Genomic DNA, 21956 nt, shown 5'->3' with positions numbered 1-21956 from the left:
ATATATATATATAATAACTTTTCCTTTGCTGAGATAATCCTTCCACCTCACAGGTATTTCATATTAAGATGCTGAAGGAGTAAGACAGGAATATAGTTTTTTATTATCCGTTTAGTTTATTTAGAGAGGACGTGTTTGTATTTCTTCAGTTCGAGAAAGCAGGAGGATGTCAGACTTTAGATTCTAAAGATTCGTGTGTTAGATTTTCAAATGGAACAATCAGAATGGAAGCTGGGGATGAGAAAATTTACAATTATACACTCAAATGAAGAAAGCAATTTCAATTAAAAGACCCATTTAAATTAGCTGCTAAATGAAATGAAAAGATGGATGGAGTACCAGTTGAATGTTCGACACCTTTCAAAGATAATTTCTCTGTGTTCACAGGACTCATTAGCTCTTTTCACACAACAGTCACTTTGCGTTGGTGCAATAATAAATAAATAAAAAACCTTTTTAAAGTTGCCTTTTCCTCCTATTTGATTGTGCTCAACACCACTTCAGTGAGAGTTCACTAAATGTTAACAGCTATTGTTGAATCAGCTGAGTGACGACAGCATCTTTGGTCAAAGCAGTGTGTCCCAACACACAGGGCTGTTTCTCTCACACACACATTAGTCTGTGTGAAATACTCTATTGATTGTTAAGAGGTGTATCAGAGGCACATTATCTTCAACCCACACTCTACTTTCTGCCTTTGTACTTACAAATAGGACATTACAATTCTACCTTGAATGGATGGTGTGGAACGCTGTTGCTGTAGTTTGTTCATCTGGTCTGCAGTATAGATTTTCTCAGGTGCAAATCAAGTGATTTATGTTGTGTTTGTGTTTTAAAGATGGTGCTCCATTTAGCTGGTGGGTGGGTGGTCCAGGCGCAGGTCAGATCCAGAATTACTGGGGCGGAGCTCTGCCTGGCAGCCGGCAGTGTGCGTGCGGTCTGAAGGACAACTGTCTGGACTCCAGTTTCTACTGCAACTGTGATGCTGACTACGACCAGTGGTAATTTACATCTGTGTGCATTATTGATTGGTACATAAACAGCCTTAAGAGACATTATGTTGAGAGAGGTATGAGAGATGATTCTTCTTCTTTTTTTTTTTTTTTTATTAATGTGAAGTTTGTCTTTCTTGGTTTCTCCTAAAAGCAATTATTTAGAATAATAAACAAACAAATGATGGGTTGTCTCCAAATGTTTTGAAGGCAACGATGAAACACTTATTTTAGCAACACTGATTATTTATTTTGCTCTACAAATTTTATTTTTAATGAGCAAAAGTTTAGTTCATTAAAATAAATTGAGCTCTTAGAAAAGTAGTTTCAATCAATGAAGACTAATTCTGAGGATAACTTTATTTATATGGAATAAACTTGAATTCATTTATCAGGTAAATATGATTTAAAGCTGTTCAGTGCAGAACTTTTGATTCCAATAAGATATTTAGTGAATTTGTTGTCATAGTCTGTTTTTCTGTATTTTAGTTCCTTGAGTTGATCTTTTAGTCTTATTCCCGTCCTGGTTTATGTTTTATTTTTCTGTGCTTTTGATTCTATTGTGTTTTCCTGCCAGTTTAGATCTTTTTTCCTTTGTATTTTTGTACTTATTGTAGTATCGGTCTTATTTAGTTTCCCAGTCTCGCATGACCCATTCCTCATTTACCCTCAGTTAGTGTCCTTGCTGGTTTTTCAAGTTAGTCTGCCACCCTCACCTGTCCCTAATCAGCAATCAGCCCAGGTGTTTCCATTTTCCACTTGCCTCTACTCTACTTATTCAGCCTGTTACTCATTAGTTCTGCATTTTTGCTCTCCATGCCTGAAAGTTTGCATCTCATGTATTCCTATGGTCATTTGAATTTTCAGTTCAGTTCAGATGCTGCATCAGTCTTTTTGCTTTAATTATTTTATGAAAGTTTGTTTGTTTTATGTTGGGGCTTCTCGTGTCCGTCTTGGAGACATTATCAGAGCTGCAAAATATTATCAAAGCTTGAGCCGGTATTCTTCTCAGTCGGTTCCAGCAGAAAATAAAACAAATAAACCTTTTTTCCTTCTCCTAAATAGCTCCCAAATTTCTTAACATTCCAATCCTATTAATTGTATATTGTGATATATCCATCCATTATCTTTTACCATCCATCCATCCATCCATCTTGGGTCACAGTAGTCACCGCTGCCCATGTCCAGCAATCACTGTGCGAGGGGCGGGGTACACCCTGGACAGGTCGCAAGTCCATCACAGGGACACAGAGACAAACGAGACTAACCACCATTCAGTCTCTCACTCACGCCTAGGGACAATTTAGAGTTACCAATCAGACTAACATGCATATTTTTGGTCTGTGGGAGGAAACCGGAGCACCCAGAGAAAACCCACGCATGCACGGAGAGAACATACAAACTCCACCCAGAAAGGCCCCTGAACTGGGATTTGAACCAGGGACCTGCTCGCTCGCAGGCAGCAGCTCTACGAGTTGCGCCACCGTGCTGTTCACGGTGGCGCAACTCGTAGAGCTGCCATTGTGACATATTTTAAATGGAATATTTAGGGATGCACGATATTGGATTTTTGGCCGATATTCGATGCTGATATGTTTAAACTTATTTGGCCAATAACCGATGCCGATACCTATATTTTTATATGCGTTCCTTTGTCAGAACATAGCCCTCTTATTTAGGCTTATTTGCTACAAAAATTGTGCAACAGCTGTAAGAGCTGCTGGTGGCTAGTAGCAGCCATATGATATGCATAGCACTTTGACTTATATGAAATGAAAAGAGTTAAATGTTATTTATTAGCATTAGTCACCTGCGATGTTGTCTCACTTGTGGAGGCTTGTTCCAGGTTTCTAGCTGCAGTGTGGAATCCTCTGCACTCCTGTGCATGAAGGACAGACTTTTTAAGTTCAAAGCTTTTCTCTGTCCATTGTGCCGTAAGACTAATCATGCTAACAAGGCTGACATGACGTCCAAATGTCTGTGCTAAAACTCACCCAACAAGTCATGCTATCGGTTATTAGCTTCTCAATGACGTCGGAAATGACGGCTTGTAACTCGGGTAACGTTACGTCGGAAAAAAATCCCCAACTGGGGACGATATAGCGAGGCTCAATGTAGTCCATAAATCTTTGGAAACTGACATCCTCACCAATAAATTCAACTTCTACATGGCCGACATTTTTGAATTTTCCTCTCCGCCGTGAGATCAGGTAGGTGCACGTGACGTCATCACGTTGTGCTGCCGCTGCGGGCAAAAACAGCGCGTTTTATATCGGCGAGTTATTTCAATGGAATGGCCGATGTCTGATATTAAACTCTAACGCTAATATCTTTTTGGGTCACGGGGGTCGCTGGTGCCCATGTCCAGCCATTACTGTGCGAGAGGCGGGGGACACCCTGGACAGGTCTCTAGTCTGTCACAGGGACACATGGAAACAAACGAGACAAACAAAAAAAAAACCATTCACTCTCGCTCACACCTAGGGACATTTTTAGAGTTACCAATCAGCCTAACATGCAAGTTTTTGGTCTGTGGGGAGAAACCGGTGTACCCGGAGAAAACCCACACATGAACAGAGAGAACATGCAAACTCCACTCAGAAAGTCCCCCAGACTGAGATTTGAATTAGGGTGACCTGCTCACTGAGAGGCAGCAGCTCTACCACCTGTTCCACCGTGCTGCCCTGATAGTGCTTACTTGTTTGTTTGTTTGTCTCATATAATCCCACAATGAAGAAAGTCTAAGCCCAAATTTACCTGTTCGTAAAGCTATCTCAGAAGCACGAGGGGAAAAAGGTCAAAGTAATTTGAACTGTCTCATTATAGAAGCAATTTCCTTTGTGAAGAATCTGATGAAGTCATTGCTGAAAGTGAAAGGAACAGCCCAACAGAGGAGGTGTTGTTGTTGTTTTATATATTTTCATTTACCCTTTTATTTATACAGGTTAGTCTCATTGAGCCACAAGAACTCATTTTCAAAAGAGACCTGTTTAGGGAGCACATGGTGGGGGTTAAGGGCCTTGCTCAGGGGCCCAGAGTGGGGCGAATGAGGGTGGAGGCAGGTGTGGGCGTTTCACCTTTTCCACCCACATTTTGATGTTGACTGTACCGGGAGTTGAACCTGCGACTTTCCGATCACAGGCCCATCTTCTCTAACCTCTGCACCGCCACTCCCCTAATACATATTTTTTAATAATGTTATCAATTTTGGTCAGCATGGTGACAGTGCTAAAAAGAAACCAGGCTTTGTTCTTGTTCCATTCTAGTAAGAATAAATAATAAGCAGTTTAAGATATGTGAAGAGGTTCCTCCCTTTTTTTTCTTCATTCTTATATAACCATAATCTTATGGAGCGCCTCCTTCTCCTTTACAATTATTATTTTTTTTAAGTAAGTTGGCTTGAAAGTATTATGCGTATCAGAACTCAAGATGGACGTTAAAAGCAAGTGTGTAATATCTAAGATAAATGCTTTGTTTACATTATGAATGTTTAAATGTTGTCATAAAATTGTTTTATTGTTTAATAAACCTTGTCCAATAGGACTAAATAATTCACATTTATCTTAGACATAAATGCTTGATTGGCTTGAAAACAAGAGTAACCAAGTCTTTTGTTTCTGGCCATGGGGCTTGTGACAAATCTCAATAGCTGAATGTGAGCATCCTTCATCAAACTTTATTTAAATGTTTCCATTTCGAACTTCACACATTTCCTCAGTCCAGTTCTGCAGCTACGCCCATTTTCTCATATTGAAATCAGGCTTGCTGCCCCAAACCCTCTCTGTCTTTGTATATTTTTAATTTTTGGTCCTCCCTGAATCTGCACATCTTTATCTCAGATCTTTCTCCTGACATCTACATCTCATTTGTAGGCTGTTAATATTCCATCAGATTCACCTGAATCATTTTGTACAGTATTTTTCTGCACACAGACCACAAGGATCTGAAAGAGCATAATTTGTTTGGTGAATGCCCCAAATAAAACAATCAAGCCAAGCTTGTTAAGAAAGCAGATTCAGAAAGTGTTGTTTAAAAACTCAGCTAATATATATTTTTAATAATGTCTGCAATTGTTTGCATTCTAATTCTTACATGTTTAACTTCTCTCTTGTTTGAGTTTAAATAGGCACAATTATCACACTTCTAATAATCTACTCATGCTGTTGAGCTAATCAGTTTCTTTTTCCCCTCTTTCAACTCTTTACGTTAGGACCGATGACTCAGGCCTGCTCACCCATAAGGAGAGCCTTCCTGTCAGGTCTCTGGTTTTGGGTGACATCCAGCGTTCTAGATCAGAGGCTGCCTACAAGGTGGGACCACTGCGCTGTCATGGAGACAGTAAGTCTATTTTAGCTGGTAGCTGGTTTTTTATTTTTATTTTTAACAGTGCTGATGCCAAATGTTGACAGTGTTGACATCATTACACATAGCGAAGATGATTTAATAGAGTATAAGTCAAGACGTAGGTTTTATTCAAGCCTTTTCACCTATCTCCTTTTTGCCATTTAACTTGTTAATGGAAAATTGGATGGCAGCTAATTACGTTAGCTAATTAGCAGACTCCTAGCTAAAATATATGACTCTCTTTGTGCTTAAATAACAACCGCTAATGGAAAATGCAAAATAAATTAATGTGGCATATTTGTCTTTTTTTTTTAATTGCCTATAATTTCTGTGTTAAGTTTTATGATTAGATAAATAAATGCTCAAAGATAAATCAATATAAATGAGAAAGCGTAGCTGGTGTTTTGCCTTTGTTCTTACCTAATTAGCTGAACAGTTGGTTCATTTGTTTACTACATGGTTTTCATTACACAGCCGTCATAATGAGTTTTCTTTAATGAGCTTTGTTCCAGAGTGAGATATGTGGCTTCTGAAAAGAGGAGAAAAGTTTTACGACTTCTGTTCGAGACTGAAAAGAAAAAAAAACATGCAAACATTTTCTGAAACTTTTTTTTTTTTTTTTTTTTGCAGAGAACTTCTGGAACGCTGCATTTTTTGACAAGGAAACGTCCTACCTTCACTTTCCTACTTTTCATGGCGAGCTGAATGCAGACATCTCTTTTCTGTTTAAAACAACATTCTCCTCCGGAGTCTTCCTTGAAAATCTTGGCATCAAGGACTTCATACGAATAGAACTCAGCTGTAAGTGACACCCTAACAATGTTCTGCATCATGGGTTTAAAAAGGCATTTTGACTTTTTTCCTTTAAACATCGTGTAAAGCTGCAACAAAGTAAATGTTTTCACCTGAATGTTTGAGGCGGACTTTGCAGAGCACAAATGTTGAAAATGTCTCTCTGCTTGCCTTTATCTAGTTGTGAATTTTACATTAAAGCAGGTCTGTATCATACTTTAGTCTAATTTACAATCTAAAGTTAGAAAAAAATACTTCACTCTTCAGCAATGTCCTACGATTCTTTTTAGAAGAAAATCAACATTTTCACAGTATATTGATTCAAACTTTATTTAGACAGATAAGTCACATTGAGCCTAGAAGACTCGTTTACAAGTGAGATCTGTTTAAACAGACAAAAGTAGTGAAACTGGACATATGTAGGAATTGGAGGCAAAAAATAAATCCTATCAGACTTTTTTTTTTCCAGCCTGAGAAGAAAAACTCTGATATTAAAAAACACCTCACACAAACAAGCACATAGTGACGTAGACATTCTGCGGGGGGTGGGGGAGACGACGAGAGCTCTGAGCATGTCCATAGACGCTCTCGAGGGCACTGTAAGTGCTCTGATAAGGATGTAATATTCAGCCAGTGTCCTCCGGTGAGATCCGTAAACATTCTCGAGCTATGTTGGGGAATGGCCAAGAATGACGTCTAAGAATCCAAGAGTCCTGAAATGATGACACAATGTTTATTCATCTGGTTTCATCTGGTTATCTGTTTGAAACTACTCAGGGAGGGGGGGGGGGGGGGGGTGAGCGTCAGATCACATGTTCTCCAGATGAATTCATATAAGATGGCCTTCAAGGCCAGCCAAGGGAGCCAAATTCAGATAAACACACAGTTGTTTTGGGGACAGGCAGAACTTATTGACATCTACCTTGAGTCTGTGTTGGTCCACTCGGTCCAAAATGTCCAAAATTACATGGCAACACAGATGGAACGTGACTGAATAAAATCCCCTAGATCTGATCCATTCTGCCCAAAGCATTTGAGTCTGGGTACTCGAGGCACGAACCAAGCCATCATAAAGGCAAGCAGCATGATCGGGTCCAAATTTGCTGCAGACGACTTCCTTCATTGTTGATAAAACCAGCAACCAGCCGAATCCAAAAAGCAGGAACCAGTTTTCGTAAATCCAATTAAATGTGCGTCCTTAAAATCCACAAATGGCAGCAGAGATAAACACATCATCAAAGTCTTCCAAGTCGATGAGATGTCCAGCTGCATGCGTGCCACCAGGGCAGATCGGTTCACCTAAAGCCTGTCTTCTCTTTGAAGAAATGTTATCAATTGTGTTGAGGGACCAACTGATGAAAACAAGTCCATAATTATGGTTTGAAAGATATGTAGAGAGGCTCAGAAGCAGTTTCACAGACAGAGCAGCAAAGCAAAGCGGAGAGGGAGGGGAAGGGAGAAGTGCCCGATCTCGGCAAGAGCAAGTGGTGAAGATATCTACCAGATGTATTTTTGCAGGGAACCCCAAAGTCAAACTTTTGTCATATTTATTCACAAACACATTAATTTAGCTCCTGGTTTGTAAAGTCCCACGTGGAAAAGGTCTATTTAGTTTTAATTGAACAGTTTACCATTCAAAAATTTAAGGTAATGCTTCGTTGCGGTTTTGTAGCTGATAGACAAGTATTAGGAAAATATGCTTTTGTCAGTAAGCAACAATAAAAAAAAAAATGTGGACATGGCCTTTTGGGCAGCTTAAGTCCAATTGTTCCCTGCTGCTAATATTTTAGAAGAACAAAAACTATACAACACACTGAAAAACTTGGGAACTCTAAAATAAGATATTACAGTAGTCCCTTGTTTATCACGGGGGTGACGTTGTACACAAAACTGCAATAGGTGGAAAACCGCGAAGTAGGGACACTATATTTACTTTAGCATTTATATATATTTTAAGGTTTTAAAAACCCTTCCCACACTCTTGCAATGTTCTAAACTCTTAAACCTATGTCATGTTCTAAACTCTTAAACCTATGTCATTTTTAACAACATACATATACAGTATGTACTAGGAATGGGGCTGATCCAGTATTTCTATTGGGTTCCAACACCAGCATAATTTGCGTATCTGAATATTCCGATCTAACCTGCAGAGATTTCCGATCCATGATGCAAGTCTGTGTCTGCTGAAATATCTCCATGTGATCCTCGGTGGGTGGCTCTGCAAGTTGGCTTCAAACTATGGAATAGATTTCCTGAACGGAGGCATGTCTCATGAAATCCAGAGTAATAAGACTTGCCTCACATTCAGGATATTCACTTCATAGTTTGCAGCTAGATAAACCATGAGCATTGAGGGAGGATTGAGCAGCACTGGCTTAAGGCTACCCAACCTTTCATCACAACATGTCCGCTGTGTTGAAATATTTTACACTAGAAACACCGCAAGCAAGTCGGCAACGTGCAATGTTTTCAAAGCTGCTGTACTGAGGAAGAAGCTCCATCATGACCTACAACACAACAAACTTAAACATCTGATAAAGCACTACATTAAAGAGCACGAGGATTGTTTAGCCAGGTGGGAGAAAGACTAAAGGCAGAAATCACTTCTGTAGTTGTTCCAACAGCAAGGTAAACTTCCACTGGACAACGTGAAAGCTAAAGGGGATTACTGAGAAGTTGCTGAACTTCACCGTGCTTCATGACCAAGTACATTTCTGATCAAGATTCTGACTTCCTTTTCTGACCTTTTACTTACCTCAAGTTGCCTTTTTGAACATGCATGCATATATTTGTACAAATCGTACTTGCCTGTAAAGCGTTTTTACAGTCTCATATAAAATCAAGGATGATGGTATTGGAACATTATCTGTATTGGCAGATATCCAGATTTAGGTATCTGGAGCGGAAGTAAAAAAAAAAAAAATTAAAATAAAAAAAAGTGGATCAGTGCATTCCTATACTGTACAGTACTGTAACATTTTACTCAACTGCTCTGCAGAACAGCAGCTCGGTTTCGGTTCTGCAGACCTACCCTGCAGCGACGAAGCCCACTGCCCCGTCCAGGTTGATGTGCGCATGGATAATTGAGCTTCAGGAAACTTCAGGAATATCTGCAACTTTCCTGCCGGTTCTGTGAGCTTAATAGATAGCACAGATTTGCATTGCAAAAACTTTCCCTTCATTTCGGCAGAAAGCAGTGGTTGGAAGCACTGTTGGCTTCTGGGTAATGTAGTTCTTCTGAATGGCATTACAGTATAGACTTATTGAAGAAAACTACAAAATGGCAGCACCTGTCCAAAGTTTTTTTTCGTTTAACTTTTTATCCTGTACTTTCCCAATCATGTAAGTAATATTAAAGTTGACAGTTGTTGACAAACAGCGAAAGAGTAAGACCGCAAAGTAGCAAGGGACTACTGTATATATTTTTTTATTTTCTATAATAAATAAGGGTAAAAGTTCAGAAAATGTACAGTACATAGTTTATTGACTCTATTGCGAGTACAAACTGCACGCACTGCTAGGTTGTGTTTTAACTATTTTATTTTCATCTGCGTAATAACATCTCAACATATTTATGTCTCTCTTAATAAATTAATCACATTCACACACAGCTGTCATACATGTTCACAATGTTCACAGTCTTTAAAGTACTGCTCCTCCTGCTTCAGGGGATCTTGTCATTTTTAGAGCAGGACACATATTTTTTATCATTGTTATTCTTGTGATAACTGGAGGAGATGTTTCTGGATAATTATTACTCCTAACATGACAGAAGCTAGGAAGAAGTTTCTTAATGAGGTTGTGGTGGGGTTTTTTTTTTTTTTTTTTTTCAACTGAGTCAGTTATTGGATGGATAGATGGATGCCGGTATCACAACAAACTTCTTCCCATGATATGTAGCCAAGCAGGCAGTGTTAGAATTAATGAATTGTCTTTTATGTGGCCTTCAGCTCACCTCACTTTTTATATTTTATTTTTTCGCGTAGTAATGATTAGTAGGTGGTGTTAAAATTAATAGCTACAACATGCTCATAAATCATTACAAAGTGTTTTTAAACTATAAAATGTCAAAGCTGGCCTAGTAAAACAGAAAAGCAACAGCATTAGTGCTATATATGTGGTTGCATCCAAATGGGAATTTGGGGCATTGGCAAAAATGATGAAGGAATGAGGATTTAAACTTTTAAACCTGGCCACATGAGTAAGCTTTAAATAAATGGATAAAAAGTTTGTCTGGAGTTAGCACTGCAGTCCAGGTAACATGCAGACAAAGCAAAACACAGAGAGAACAGGTCTTTCTACTCCGGATACATGGAATACTTTTAGAGCAACGTCAGCAGCACATCTTCTGCATTTTTGTTGCAGTTGTACCAAATTAATAATCTTCTCCAGTTGCAGAGCTGCACCAGCTGATCAGTGTATGTTAGGTGTTCAGTTTAACCAAAGTGTGAACATCAATCAACATGCCTGAAGCAATAATTATTTTTTATCAACAAATGCTTGGCAAATATATCTGACAGTGCAGTCCTGTGTTTTCATATTTCTAAAGCTTGTCTTTTTTAGAATGAGTTTTGTATTGAACTGTTAAAATAAATGAATAAATAAATAAATAAATAAATAAATAACACCTTTTTTTTGTAATGGGGTGTTAAAGACGGGAGCTGGCTGCGGGTCATCAGACCCAGAAACCACCTCTTTCCCCCCGGCTCGAATCTCCCTCAGAAGTGGCAACTCACAATATCAATAAATCAAGGAAACATCAATTAAGTTTTATCAATTATATTAAAAAAAGGCAGGAAAAGGTTACAATTTACAGCGCTGGACTCTCCGGTCTGTGACACGTTCACAGACCCGGAAGAGCCCCGATGTCCCGTGTCATTACTCATTTATAGGGTCCTGGTCTCCTCCTTCGCAGAAGGGAAGCTCAACCTGTCAGTGTATGAGGGGGCGTGACGAAGTGTGATCTCAATGGATCTTATGTGGTTCTGATGTGTTAGGAAATATGAGACGGTGCTTCAAAAGCCTTCCTACGTGATGTGGCAAGCAGATTAAACTATTCCTTGACTGATATTGAAATCCCAGGGAGACTCTCTTAGAGCTGCTGGCCCAGCTTAACCCAGTCAGAACCGGGTCATAATTTCATTATAATCCCGTCTCTGAGCAGATCAAAACCATAGGACCAGTCTAGATAAGAAATATCCAACAGGGGAAAGCCAGTATGTTTGAGAAAATCCAGCAAATTCACATTATGAAGTAAGTCTATTTATTTCTGTCTCTCAAAACTTACCATAAAACTTGCTTAGAGTCATTAGAATAGTGCAATTATTGCTCCGCAGTGAGATCACAGATGTCTCACTGAATATGGAAATCGTTGGATCCATTTCCAAATGATGCTTGACGAAGCATTGAACATGTCTGAAAGTAAACATCTGTTTGATCAAACAAAAGTGTTCTGAACTGACTTTATCAACTTAAGTATATGTGTACACAGGGCCCCCTTAACCTGCTGGTTGGACCCGGGGCTAAGTGGTCTTGTTGGCCCCCCACTAACCTTGACTTCAAACTAATGGCAAATGGTCAAACCCAGACAAACACTTAAAGGCTGCACGCTCCCTCAGTGGTTGATCAGTGTTTGGCACAACACCTGTACGTCGATGATGATGCCCAGCGGCCTGGGTCACTGTTCTAACAGTCTCAGGCTTGTCGCTTTCTCCTGGGCGCCTCTTTTTTCCTCCGCTCCTCTTCAGCTAATATTGCATCCACCTGCATGGACCGTGCCGCCGCCTCCTCTTCCTCAGGAGGTGGGGGAGCTGGCAAACAGTCTTCTGTGGATTCAGCTCCTCTGGCAGCTGGTTTAAAAGATTTTGCCAACTTTGGTCCCGTCTCCAGTAATTCTTAAAGCTTGTTCTGACGTGTTCTTTTTCATGAGCACCACTCTCAAACAGGGGAGAGGACGGCCCCCAGAAACCATCTTATCACCAGAAAACTGGTTGGTCCACTGTAGCAGTGTACTGCTTGGTGGGGAAAAGAGTTTGGATGTAGTAACTCAGATTGATGAAGCCCTTCGAATGGAGGGCGAAACGTCTCAACAAAAAAAATGTCCAGATGACTTGACTGAACATTGTTGGACCACTCAAACGTTTTCCTCTGACATGTTAGTAGCTGCCTGTCAGTCATCGGGGACAAGCCCCAAAACTAGCCATTCTGATTGGTCAGTTCTTGGACCATTGGCCAGTGAGACACGAGGGTCACTTTTTTAATTTGAATCAATCAGCAGCAACAAACATGCATCTGTGCGCCGTGGGCCCCTGGACTTGTACTCAGTTAAACCCATGCATTTAGGCACAGAGTGTACACACAAAGACTCATGCACACACACAAAAACAACAGATAAATGAGTCTGCAGCTGCAGTCTGTCCTTCCTGCCCTGGGCTTGTTTAAAATGCTCACAGATCCGTGTCCAGCTGTTTGTCCATGCTGCCAACAGATGGGTCTGTGGGAGGAAGTCAGTGCTGCCAACATACGATGATGGAGAATACAACTGACTAATTATTTTAATAAAAATAACACAATCTGGCACCAGACTGGCGGAACAAATCCTAAAAATAAAATAAGCGGAAATAAGAATAATATTAATAATGATTAGCATTTTAAATAAAACAGTAATATAGTCATAAATCCAGCTGGAAAACAATGTGTGTCTTTAAGTAAACGCCTCTTTATTATTTGGCATTGATTTTTTCCATATACAGAATGCATTTTATTGTTTTATCTTTCCATGCCATCATAATAAACATCTTCTGCATTTAATTTCTTGAAAAAGCCAGATAAATGAGGTAAAGTTTTTTCCTGGTTGTAGGATTCACGATTACAATATCGGTTGTCTTTTTATGTGAAGAACAGTTTAAACTCTCAGCTGGTGTGGCATTAACTCGAGCATCCAGCTGTTTCGTTTGCTGTACAAATTATTATTGTATGTATATAACATTAATTTTTGTCAGCTTCTACAGAGGTTGTCTTCTCGTTTGATGTGGGAAATGGACCTCGAGAAGTAAAAGTTAAAACAAGTGGCCCGCTGAACGACAACGAGTGGCACGGTGTGCGAGCTGAGCGAAATGTGAAGGAGGCGTCGCTACGTGTGGATGAATTCCCCGCTACCACGCAGGAAGCTCCTGCTGATGGACTAATTCATCTACAGCTCAACAGTCAGTTATTTATAGGTAAGAATTAAACGTTTGAATCTTTTTAAATGCCCTGACAGCCTGAAGGCAACTAAAAGCATCAGTAGGTTGAAAATTTTTTTAATATTACATTTTAGGTTATTAAAGTAAAATACCTTGTATTAATAAAAATCTACCCACTGGAATAATTTTCTATTCTTTGTGGTAAAACTTCTTTAGCTATTTCAATTTGGAAGAGCTGGAGCAAAATAAAGAGATTGGAGGGCAACTAAACAAATATCGAAGATTATTTTTACGTTTTCAACCCACCATAATTACTACAACTTCCAGACTGGCTCCCTTAATGAAACCTGTACTTGTTGTTTAATATAACCCCTTTAACAGTTTAAAACATTTTCTTTTCAAAACCGCAGAGAATGAAGCAACATTTTAACCACAACTATCTTGATGAGATTTAAGGTTCTTCAAAAATACTTTGCAAAAGTCAATGTGGCATCCAGTAGTTTTTCTAATAATGTATAATATATATAATATAATATAATATATATATATATCTATGGTGTTTATTTTTATTCTCAAATATAAAACAAGTCCCAACTGTGTTTTGAGTTTCTTCCACTAATTCTATCCATCCACTATCTTTTACCTGCTTCTTTATTTTCGGGTTGCTGGGGTCACTGGTGCCCATTACCAGAAGTCACTGTGCGAGAGGTGGGGGACACCCTGGACAGGGCAGACGAAGACAAATCTTTAAAATACAGTAGTCCCTCACTATTCCGCGGTTTGTTTTTTGCGTATTCGCTTTATCGAGGTTTTTCGAAGATTGGACATGACACAGTTGGGTGATTGATGGATGAGTCATGGGTTGTTTATTTAAAATAATTAATTTTAAATGATTTTTTGCACCATGTGTGCAGCCCACAAGTGCAGGGGGAAGCTCCCGCGGTAAACGAAGGACTACTGTACAGAGTACAAAAGACCATTTTCCACAGCTTCAGTGTCATGGCTTAAAAAACGGTTTGCTCAAATCTTTTTTTGTAAGAATAAGGTTAAAATACATTTGTTATTAAATGGGTCTCAAAACGTGTATGCCTGTTTAACTAAAACACTTGTGTATAGTAATGTAATGTCAGCGTTATTTAGTGACTCATTGAAGCAATTTGGACATGACAAACTGTTTTGTTTGTTTTTCCCAAGGAAAAATAGTTGCAACTTCCACAATAATATAGAATAACAAAGTTAAAAACTTTTTAAGGCTTTGTCACATGTATCTAAAAGAGTTAAATCTGGTCCTCTGGACATTAAAAAAAAAAAAAAAAAAAAAAAGCAAAACAACAAAAATGTAGAAAAGTTTCGTATTTATCCGAAAGACTTCCTCAGTCTGAGGTGCTGTATTCAGCTCAGTCTTATAAATAGCACCTTCTCAGTGGATCAACCAGTTTTGCTGCTGACAACCAAAACCAGCTGCTCACATGGTCAAGAAGGACCATCAGCCTAACAATGGATCATTAGCACACTGATGGCTGTTTACTATTCACAGAGGGTTGAGTGATACTAGCAATCACAGCATTGTAAGAGGGGGACAGTTGAACCCGGAGGCCTCCACCCCTGTTTAACGATGGACGATTTCTTTTCACAAAGATGGCCTCCTTTACTCCTCTCTCAAACCATCGTTCCTCTCTGTCAAGGATGTGAACATCTTCATCCCTGAAAGAGTGACCTCTGGCCTGGAGATGAGTGTAGACTGCAGAGTCCTGGCCTGATGATGTTGATCTTCTGTGCTGGGCCATTCTTTTGGCCAGTGGCTGTTTAGTTTCCCCGATGTAAGATGGATCACAGCCATCCTGTACATGGAGGAGGTAGAAAAGAGAGCCTTGATGTCCTTTTCAGGGACACCACCAAGTTATTGGTGAGCAGCAATTTTGAACCAGAAAGACTATCATGAGAAAGTTATGACACTCCTTAGTGACTTAACCACTTATGAACCTCTGAAAAGAGATCCAGGAAGTGGTTACAAGAAGAAGTTAATAGATTGCCTGTAAATTTTGGAACAGGACAAGGCTATTGACCGTTTTCTGTACCACAGACTGTACCCAGGGGAGGCCACACCTAGTCTGTATGGTTTACCTAAATCCACAAACAAGGTGTACCTTTAAGACCTATTGTTAGTATGATTAACTCGGTCACTTACAATATTTCCAAATATCTGGCGTCTGTGCTCATCCCTTTAGTTGGCAGCTCAGAACACCACATACAGAACACCATGGACTTTGTGGATAAGGTGAGGGATGTCATCATGGAGACTGATGAAACAATGGTCTCTTTTGATGTCACATCACTCTTTACGTGCATTCCTGTTGATGATGCAGTAGAGGTGGTCAGTTTAAGATTAAAATCAGACACCACTCTGAGCAGCAGGACCACGCTTTCCACAGAACAACTGTGTCAACTCTTGAAACTGTGCCTGCAGTCAACCTACTTCACATATGGGGAGCAATATTATAGGCAGAAACATGGGTGTGCTATGGGGTCTCCAGTTTCTCCTATTGTTGCCAACCTGTACATGGAGGAGGTAGAAAAGAGCCTTGATTTTCAGGGACACCACCAAGTCATTGGTTCAGGTATGTTGACAACACCTGGGTTAAAATTAAATCTCAGGATGTCCAACATTTTACTGACCACATCAACTCTGTGGATAAATGCATCAAGATCACACGAGAAGATGTAAAAAAATGGCAGGTTGGCTTTTCTGGACTGTGAGGTCTCAGTCTCTGATAGAGGACATTTACAAATCGAGGTGTACCGCAAACCCACCCACACAGACCAGTATTTGCAGTTTAACTCCCATCACCCTTTGGAGCACAAGTTAGGAGTCATCAGGACTCTGTACCACAGAGCAGACAGTATCCCCACTAACTCAGGAGCCAGGCAGAAGGAGAAATCCCACACAAGACAGGCTCTAGAGCAATGTGGATATCCTAACTGGGCCTTCCTGAAAGCAGAGAAGAAACCCAAACAGGACTCCAGTCAGCCATCAGGTGAAAAGGAGGAACCCAGACCCAGACCAGTGGTCATTCCATATGTTGAGGGAGTATCAGAGAAACTGAGACGTTTATTTTCTAAACATAACGTCCCAGTGGCTTTTAAACCCCAAAATACATTACGGCAAAGATTGGTTCATCCCAAAGATCCAGTCCCCCGCCACAAACAGAGTAATGTTGTGTATGTTGTTCAGTGTCAGGAGGGTGATCAGTCTTACATCGGGGAAACTAAACAGCCACTGGCCAAAAGGATGGCCCAGCACAGAAGATCAACATCATCAGGCCAGGACTCTGCGGTCTACACTCATCTCCAGGCCAGCGGTCACTCTTTCAGGGATGAAGATGTTCACATCCTGGACAGAGAGGAACGATGGTTTGAGAGAGGAGTAAAGGAGGCCATCTTTTTGAAAAGAAATCGTCCATCGTTAAACAGGGGTGGAGGCCTCTGTGTTCAACTGTCCCCCTCTTACAATGCTGTGATTGCTAGTATCACTCAACCCCCTGTGAATAGTAAACAGCCATCGGTGTGCTAATGATCCATTGTTAGGCTGATTGTCCTTCTTGAACATGTGATCAGCTGGTTTTGGTTGTCAGCAGCAAACTGGTTGATCCACTCTGAGAAGGTGCTATTTAAGAGACTGAGCTGAATACAGCACCTCAGACTGAGGAAGTCTCTCAAATGAGAGACGAAACGTTTCTACATTTTTTGTTGTTTTGCTTTGTTTTGTTTTTTTTGAATGTCCAGAGGACCAGATTTAACTTTTTTAGATGTTTCTACCTGGATTATTGAGCATGCATCAGGATATTTTGTCACATGTAGTTATAATATACCAGTAACAATATCCGCACAATAAAAAGATAAAAAAGCAACAAAGCCACCGCTGCAACAGAATCTCAAGCAAGTTGAATCTTTTATTTTAAGAAGCTATTGCCCAAAATAAAAGCACATTTAAAAATCAAATTATTAAAGCTCATGTAAAGTTTTTTTTTTCTTTTTTTTACAATTTCTCCTGAAATTTTGACTTCCTAAAACTCTCAAACAGCATTTGTTTTCTGGCGTGCCCACATTTTGAATAAAACTGTGAATAATGATGAGACTGAAAATATGTCGGACTGACTGACTGGAAACTTTAAGCTGATAATCTTTACATGAAAGCAAAAAGGAACTATTTAATATTAATTTCTCTGGTATGAGCAGGACTGTCCAAGTGGTGTTTACTGGCAACACATGGATGTTTGAATGCAAAATATCTTTTTTTTTATATATTAAAAACTTTATTCCAAGAAAACATCGCTTTCATAATTTCATTTATTTTCCTGTAAAATTAATCATTAGATTTGCAGCATTTATTCTGTAAAATTATACTTTGCTTTGCTGCAAAGACATTTATCCTGCAATAAACCGCTTGTCACACTTTTATAAAGTTAATTTTAAATTGAGTAAATCGTAGTTTGTTCCAGTAATTTGTGAAATTGCCTCAGGTGAATTTCTAACAGCAAGTCATTCTGCTTCAACATAATTTGTACCCCTGGGAAGAAATTAATTTCATGCATGCACCATAGCACACATTCTTGTATGAGCTGTAAATTACCTGCTTATTTTTTGTTGTTAAGCATGCACCTATTTGAACAGATTATTCTATACTCTGCAAAGTAAAATCTGTTTACATACTGTTGGTTGAGCAAGTTCATGCATGCGTGTTGTGCATGTGTTATGTAGTGTAACTCTGGGATAATGAAGAGAAATGTTGGATCTAAATTGACAGCAGCAGCAAAGAAGCTCATGTGCTAGCAACTGTTAAAGGGCAACACCTCGCTAATAAAGAAACGACTCTGAACTCGGCTGTGAAAGATGCGAGTCTAATTAAGAGTTTTCACCAGCAGCTCAAATGCTACCTCTGGAAAACAATCACAATTATAATGATCAAACCTTAAAACACAGTTGGATGTGTGTGGATTATAATATTAATCTGAAATGTTTTTGGAAATAATTATGAACTATTGTTTTGTATCGTTTAAAAAAAAAACAAGATTTGGTTTCTCAAATGCAAAATGTGTCGATTGCACAATAAAATAAATCTTGTCTTTTGTGACATTTTTAGAGGCACCTTCCATTTTCACCTGCATTACGCCTCATCCTGCCCTCTGTACATGAGCCCAAATACCAAAGCCTTTGCTTTCCAGGTATTGTTGCACTTGTTAGGAGAGGGGCTGTAATTGGTTTGTGCTTTCACACCATGTAGTGGAAAAGTAAAAATGCTTGAAAGGCATAAAAAAAAATTTTAAAAAAAAGTCATGCAGGGTTTTTTCCTTGAATTATTCTGGCTCTGTCACTTGTATCTGTAATTTAGTTGTCATTTAGTTGTGAGGATTTTTTTATTTTTTTTAATCCAAAGTATAGTTTCATTTCTCGCTGACAGTGACAATCAGTAGTTTTACAAAGAAATTCTCTGTCATGCTTTTTTTTATTGTAATTTTGGCAAATGTTTATTAATTAATCTTTTGAACTAGTGCCTAAATAAATTAACTAATATTGAATACGTGAACAGATAACGAGTTGACTTTTTTATATTGTTTTACATGGACAAAAATGGAAATACCACAGAGATTAGTGATGTTGTATGAAGAAGAGCAACTCTGGCTCAACATTTAATCTTTGTTCCAATTTCAGACTGTAAGAGTAACACCCAACTCCTGTTTGCAAAAAGAATAAATAAATTTGATGCATAGACTTTTTTTTAAACAACCTATCAGCTTGCACTCAGAACACGTGAATTTGCCAAATCCTTTGTCGGGCTGCTATACTTAAATGGTAATCGTCATGTGAAATAGAGAGAATTTCTTCTCACCTGTCACTGTAAAAAATCTTCTATCAGACTCCAGATGTTCCATCAGCCAAGCAGTCAGCTAATCAACAGCCATACTGAATATTGTCTTTTCATTATCTGTATCCTACAGAGCAGGCATGGTCATGCTGAGCTGCTGTTCCAATGTGAAAATCTTCATATTTTATTGTAGGAAAACAGATAAACGTTAACATTTTAAGTTATTCAGGGACAATATGAGAGTGGGACTGTCAGTGTGTGGATTTTGGGTGCCTCATTTTAATGAACTGACTGTCTATAAACACTGTTAGGATGGGTTCAGTTGGCATTCGTCAAATGTAGCAGCGCTGAGTGTCATATAGAGACCAACTAATGCATCTTCCGGTTTTTATCTTGGCAGGAGGCACTGCTTCAAGACAGAAAGGTTTTTTGGGTTGCATCCGCTCCTTGCAGCTGAACGGGGTCACTCTGGACCTGGAGGAGAGGGCGAAGATAACGCCTGGAGTCCGACCTGGATGCCCGGGCCATTGTAGCAGCTACGGCAAGCTCTGCCAAAACCATGGGATTTGTGTGGAAAAAACTAATGGGTTCTCCTGTGACTGCAGCCAGTCTGCCTTTACTGGGGTCTTCTGTCAAACAGGTGCAGACTTTGACACTTTCTGCCAGTAAATACAAATAAATGTACGTTTCACTGACAGACATTAACATAATTATCAATCATAAACAGCTTGTTAAAACCAGCTCGCTGGAGGTTTAAAAAAACTTTGAATTGAAGATGAGAATATTTCACATCTTCACATGTATGTCTTAGAAATTCCCAGATCCAGCACTTTACAGACTGACTGACAGATTATTAATTGATAAATGACAAACTGCAGCTTTGGAAGCCTTGGGGAAAACATGGTCTATTATCATCTTAAACTTGAAAACAATTCATTAATGAAAGTCTACAGTGGCCTCTTGATATTTTAGTCCCCACAGATGCCTTGACAATTAAACTCTCTGACAAGTAAGAAATTATGAACTAAATCAGCATGAAATTCAATAATGCTTTGTGACTAATGGGCAGGATGTGTGATCCTGCTGCAGAATATCATCAGTGGGAGGAAAGGATGACAATGTAAAAAAGTTATAACTGTTTTATTAAACATTTTGCATAAAATATTTATAGCATTTAGGAAATTAAAAAGTATAAATAATAGCAATATTTAATAAGAACCACAACTTAACATTTGAAAGAACTGGTGTGAACTCAGTTTGAAGTCCATATCTGTGAAGTATCTTCCATCTGCTTTCTTTATCTTGCTGTATTACACCAGCCTGATTTATTTCTCAAAAGTTTTTTTATTTTCATCCCTCATATCAGCTTAATTTGAGTTTTATTTAAATAATAGCCTACGTTACTGTATTTTATTACATTGGATTTTGACGGCTGCAGCTGTGCATGCTACCCAGAGTCTCTATAAAATATTTGTTTGCCAGTTTCATATTGTAATCACAGGAAACGACAACTTCTTAGAGGAAAAACATCCAGATCACAATCACTCTTATAAAAATTGCAATGCAACTTTGTGATGTTGTGCACTTTGATTTACCAATTTTTCTCAGTCAAATGTTTTTAAAGATAATATTGTGACAAAATAAATAAATAAATAAAAAATCAGGATTTTGTCACTGGCCATTTGAGAACAAGAAAACCTTGAAACTGCAGAACTAACCTGTTTACAGTTTGCAAAATTTAGGTATTCAGAATTATCTCAAAACTTAAAGAATGGCAGCGATTAGAATGAGGATAATTAAAATGATGATAAAATGTTAATAAAGTACGTAAACTAAAAAAATGCTAGGTAATTAAACCCATCTGTTTATTGTTTATTTTCCTTTATGGATATACAGTAGCATCATCAGAATATTTCAGTGGTGTGAGGAAAAGAACTCACAAGCTGCTGCAGTTATTTGAAAAATACAAACCTCCAGGATTTTGATATTGAAAATGTCATGCAAACATTTCAAATTTTGTATTCTTGTGATGTATGCTCTTGCACTGGGATGAACAAATGCAAATGCAAGCCTTTGTGGATCTCAATCACAGTTTGTGAACACATTTTTGCAGGATTCCAGTCAGCTCCATAACTCTGATTTTTTTTTTTCTTCCTTCAGAATTTTCTGCCAGCTTTGAGTCTACAACATCCATCACCTATATCGTCAAAGACCCATATGAGCATAGCAGGAACAGCAGCACCATGCCCTCATCCATCGACTCTGGTATCACACTGAGAGAAGAAAACATCTCTTTGAGCTTCAGGACCAGTCAAAGTCCCACTCTGCTGCTCTACGTCAACTCTTTCCACAGAGAGTACCTGATCCTGCTCATCAATAAACACGGTAAAAGCTTTTGTTTGCCAGGATTTTCTTTTTCTGCGCACAAGCAAAGCTCTGTCAGCATCAACAGAACCCCCGTCACACTAAAGATGGTTCTTTAAAGGTTTTTTGTTCCCTTCTTATTTAGATGTATTTCCAGTTTCTCTGCATTTTTTGCGTTTATAAAGATAACTTAAATAATAATTTATATGTGATTTTATGATTCATAAAGGTGAGCTGGAAATAAGGTACAAGTTGCACAGCAGCAGAGATGCCGAGGTGTTGAGCAGCAAAGTCATGAACTTAGCTGATGGGCGTCTCCATGCAGTGACAGTCAGGCGACACGCAGACGCTGTGTTTGTGCAGGTAAACACACACACACACACACACACACACACACACACACACACACACACA

General features: G+C 38.9%; 1 protein-coding gene across 1 annotated transcript in view; it reads left to right on the top strand.

Moving 5' to 3' along the window:
• The window catches only part of LOC119407674 (contactin-associated protein-like 4), a 100311-nt gene that overhangs the window by 70998 nt on the left and 7357 nt on the right, over positions 1–21956 (top strand). The window contains exons 14-20 of the mRNA XM_037674493.1: positions 839–1001; positions 5203–5330; positions 5967–6137; positions 13133–13351; positions 19579–19818; positions 21339–21563; positions 21772–21905. Coding sequence (XP_037530421.1) covers positions 839–1001; positions 5203–5330; positions 5967–6137; positions 13133–13351; positions 19579–19818; positions 21339–21563; positions 21772–21905 — 1280 coding nt within the window. The remainder of the gene's footprint in view (positions 1–838; positions 1002–5202; positions 5331–5966; positions 6138–13132; positions 13352–19578; positions 19819–21338; positions 21564–21771; positions 21906–21956) is intronic.

The sequence above is a fragment of the Nematolebias whitei genome, chromosome 3 (assembly GCF_014905685.2).
Source record: "Nematolebias whitei isolate Nwh7 chromosome 3, NemWhi1, whole genome shotgun sequence".
NCBI classification, from domain to species: Eukaryota; Metazoa; Chordata; class Actinopteri; order Cyprinodontiformes; family Rivulidae; genus Nematolebias; species Nematolebias whitei.
The sequence above is the reverse complement of the archived record's forward strand: the minus strand, read 5'-3'. Positions and strand labels throughout refer to the sequence as shown.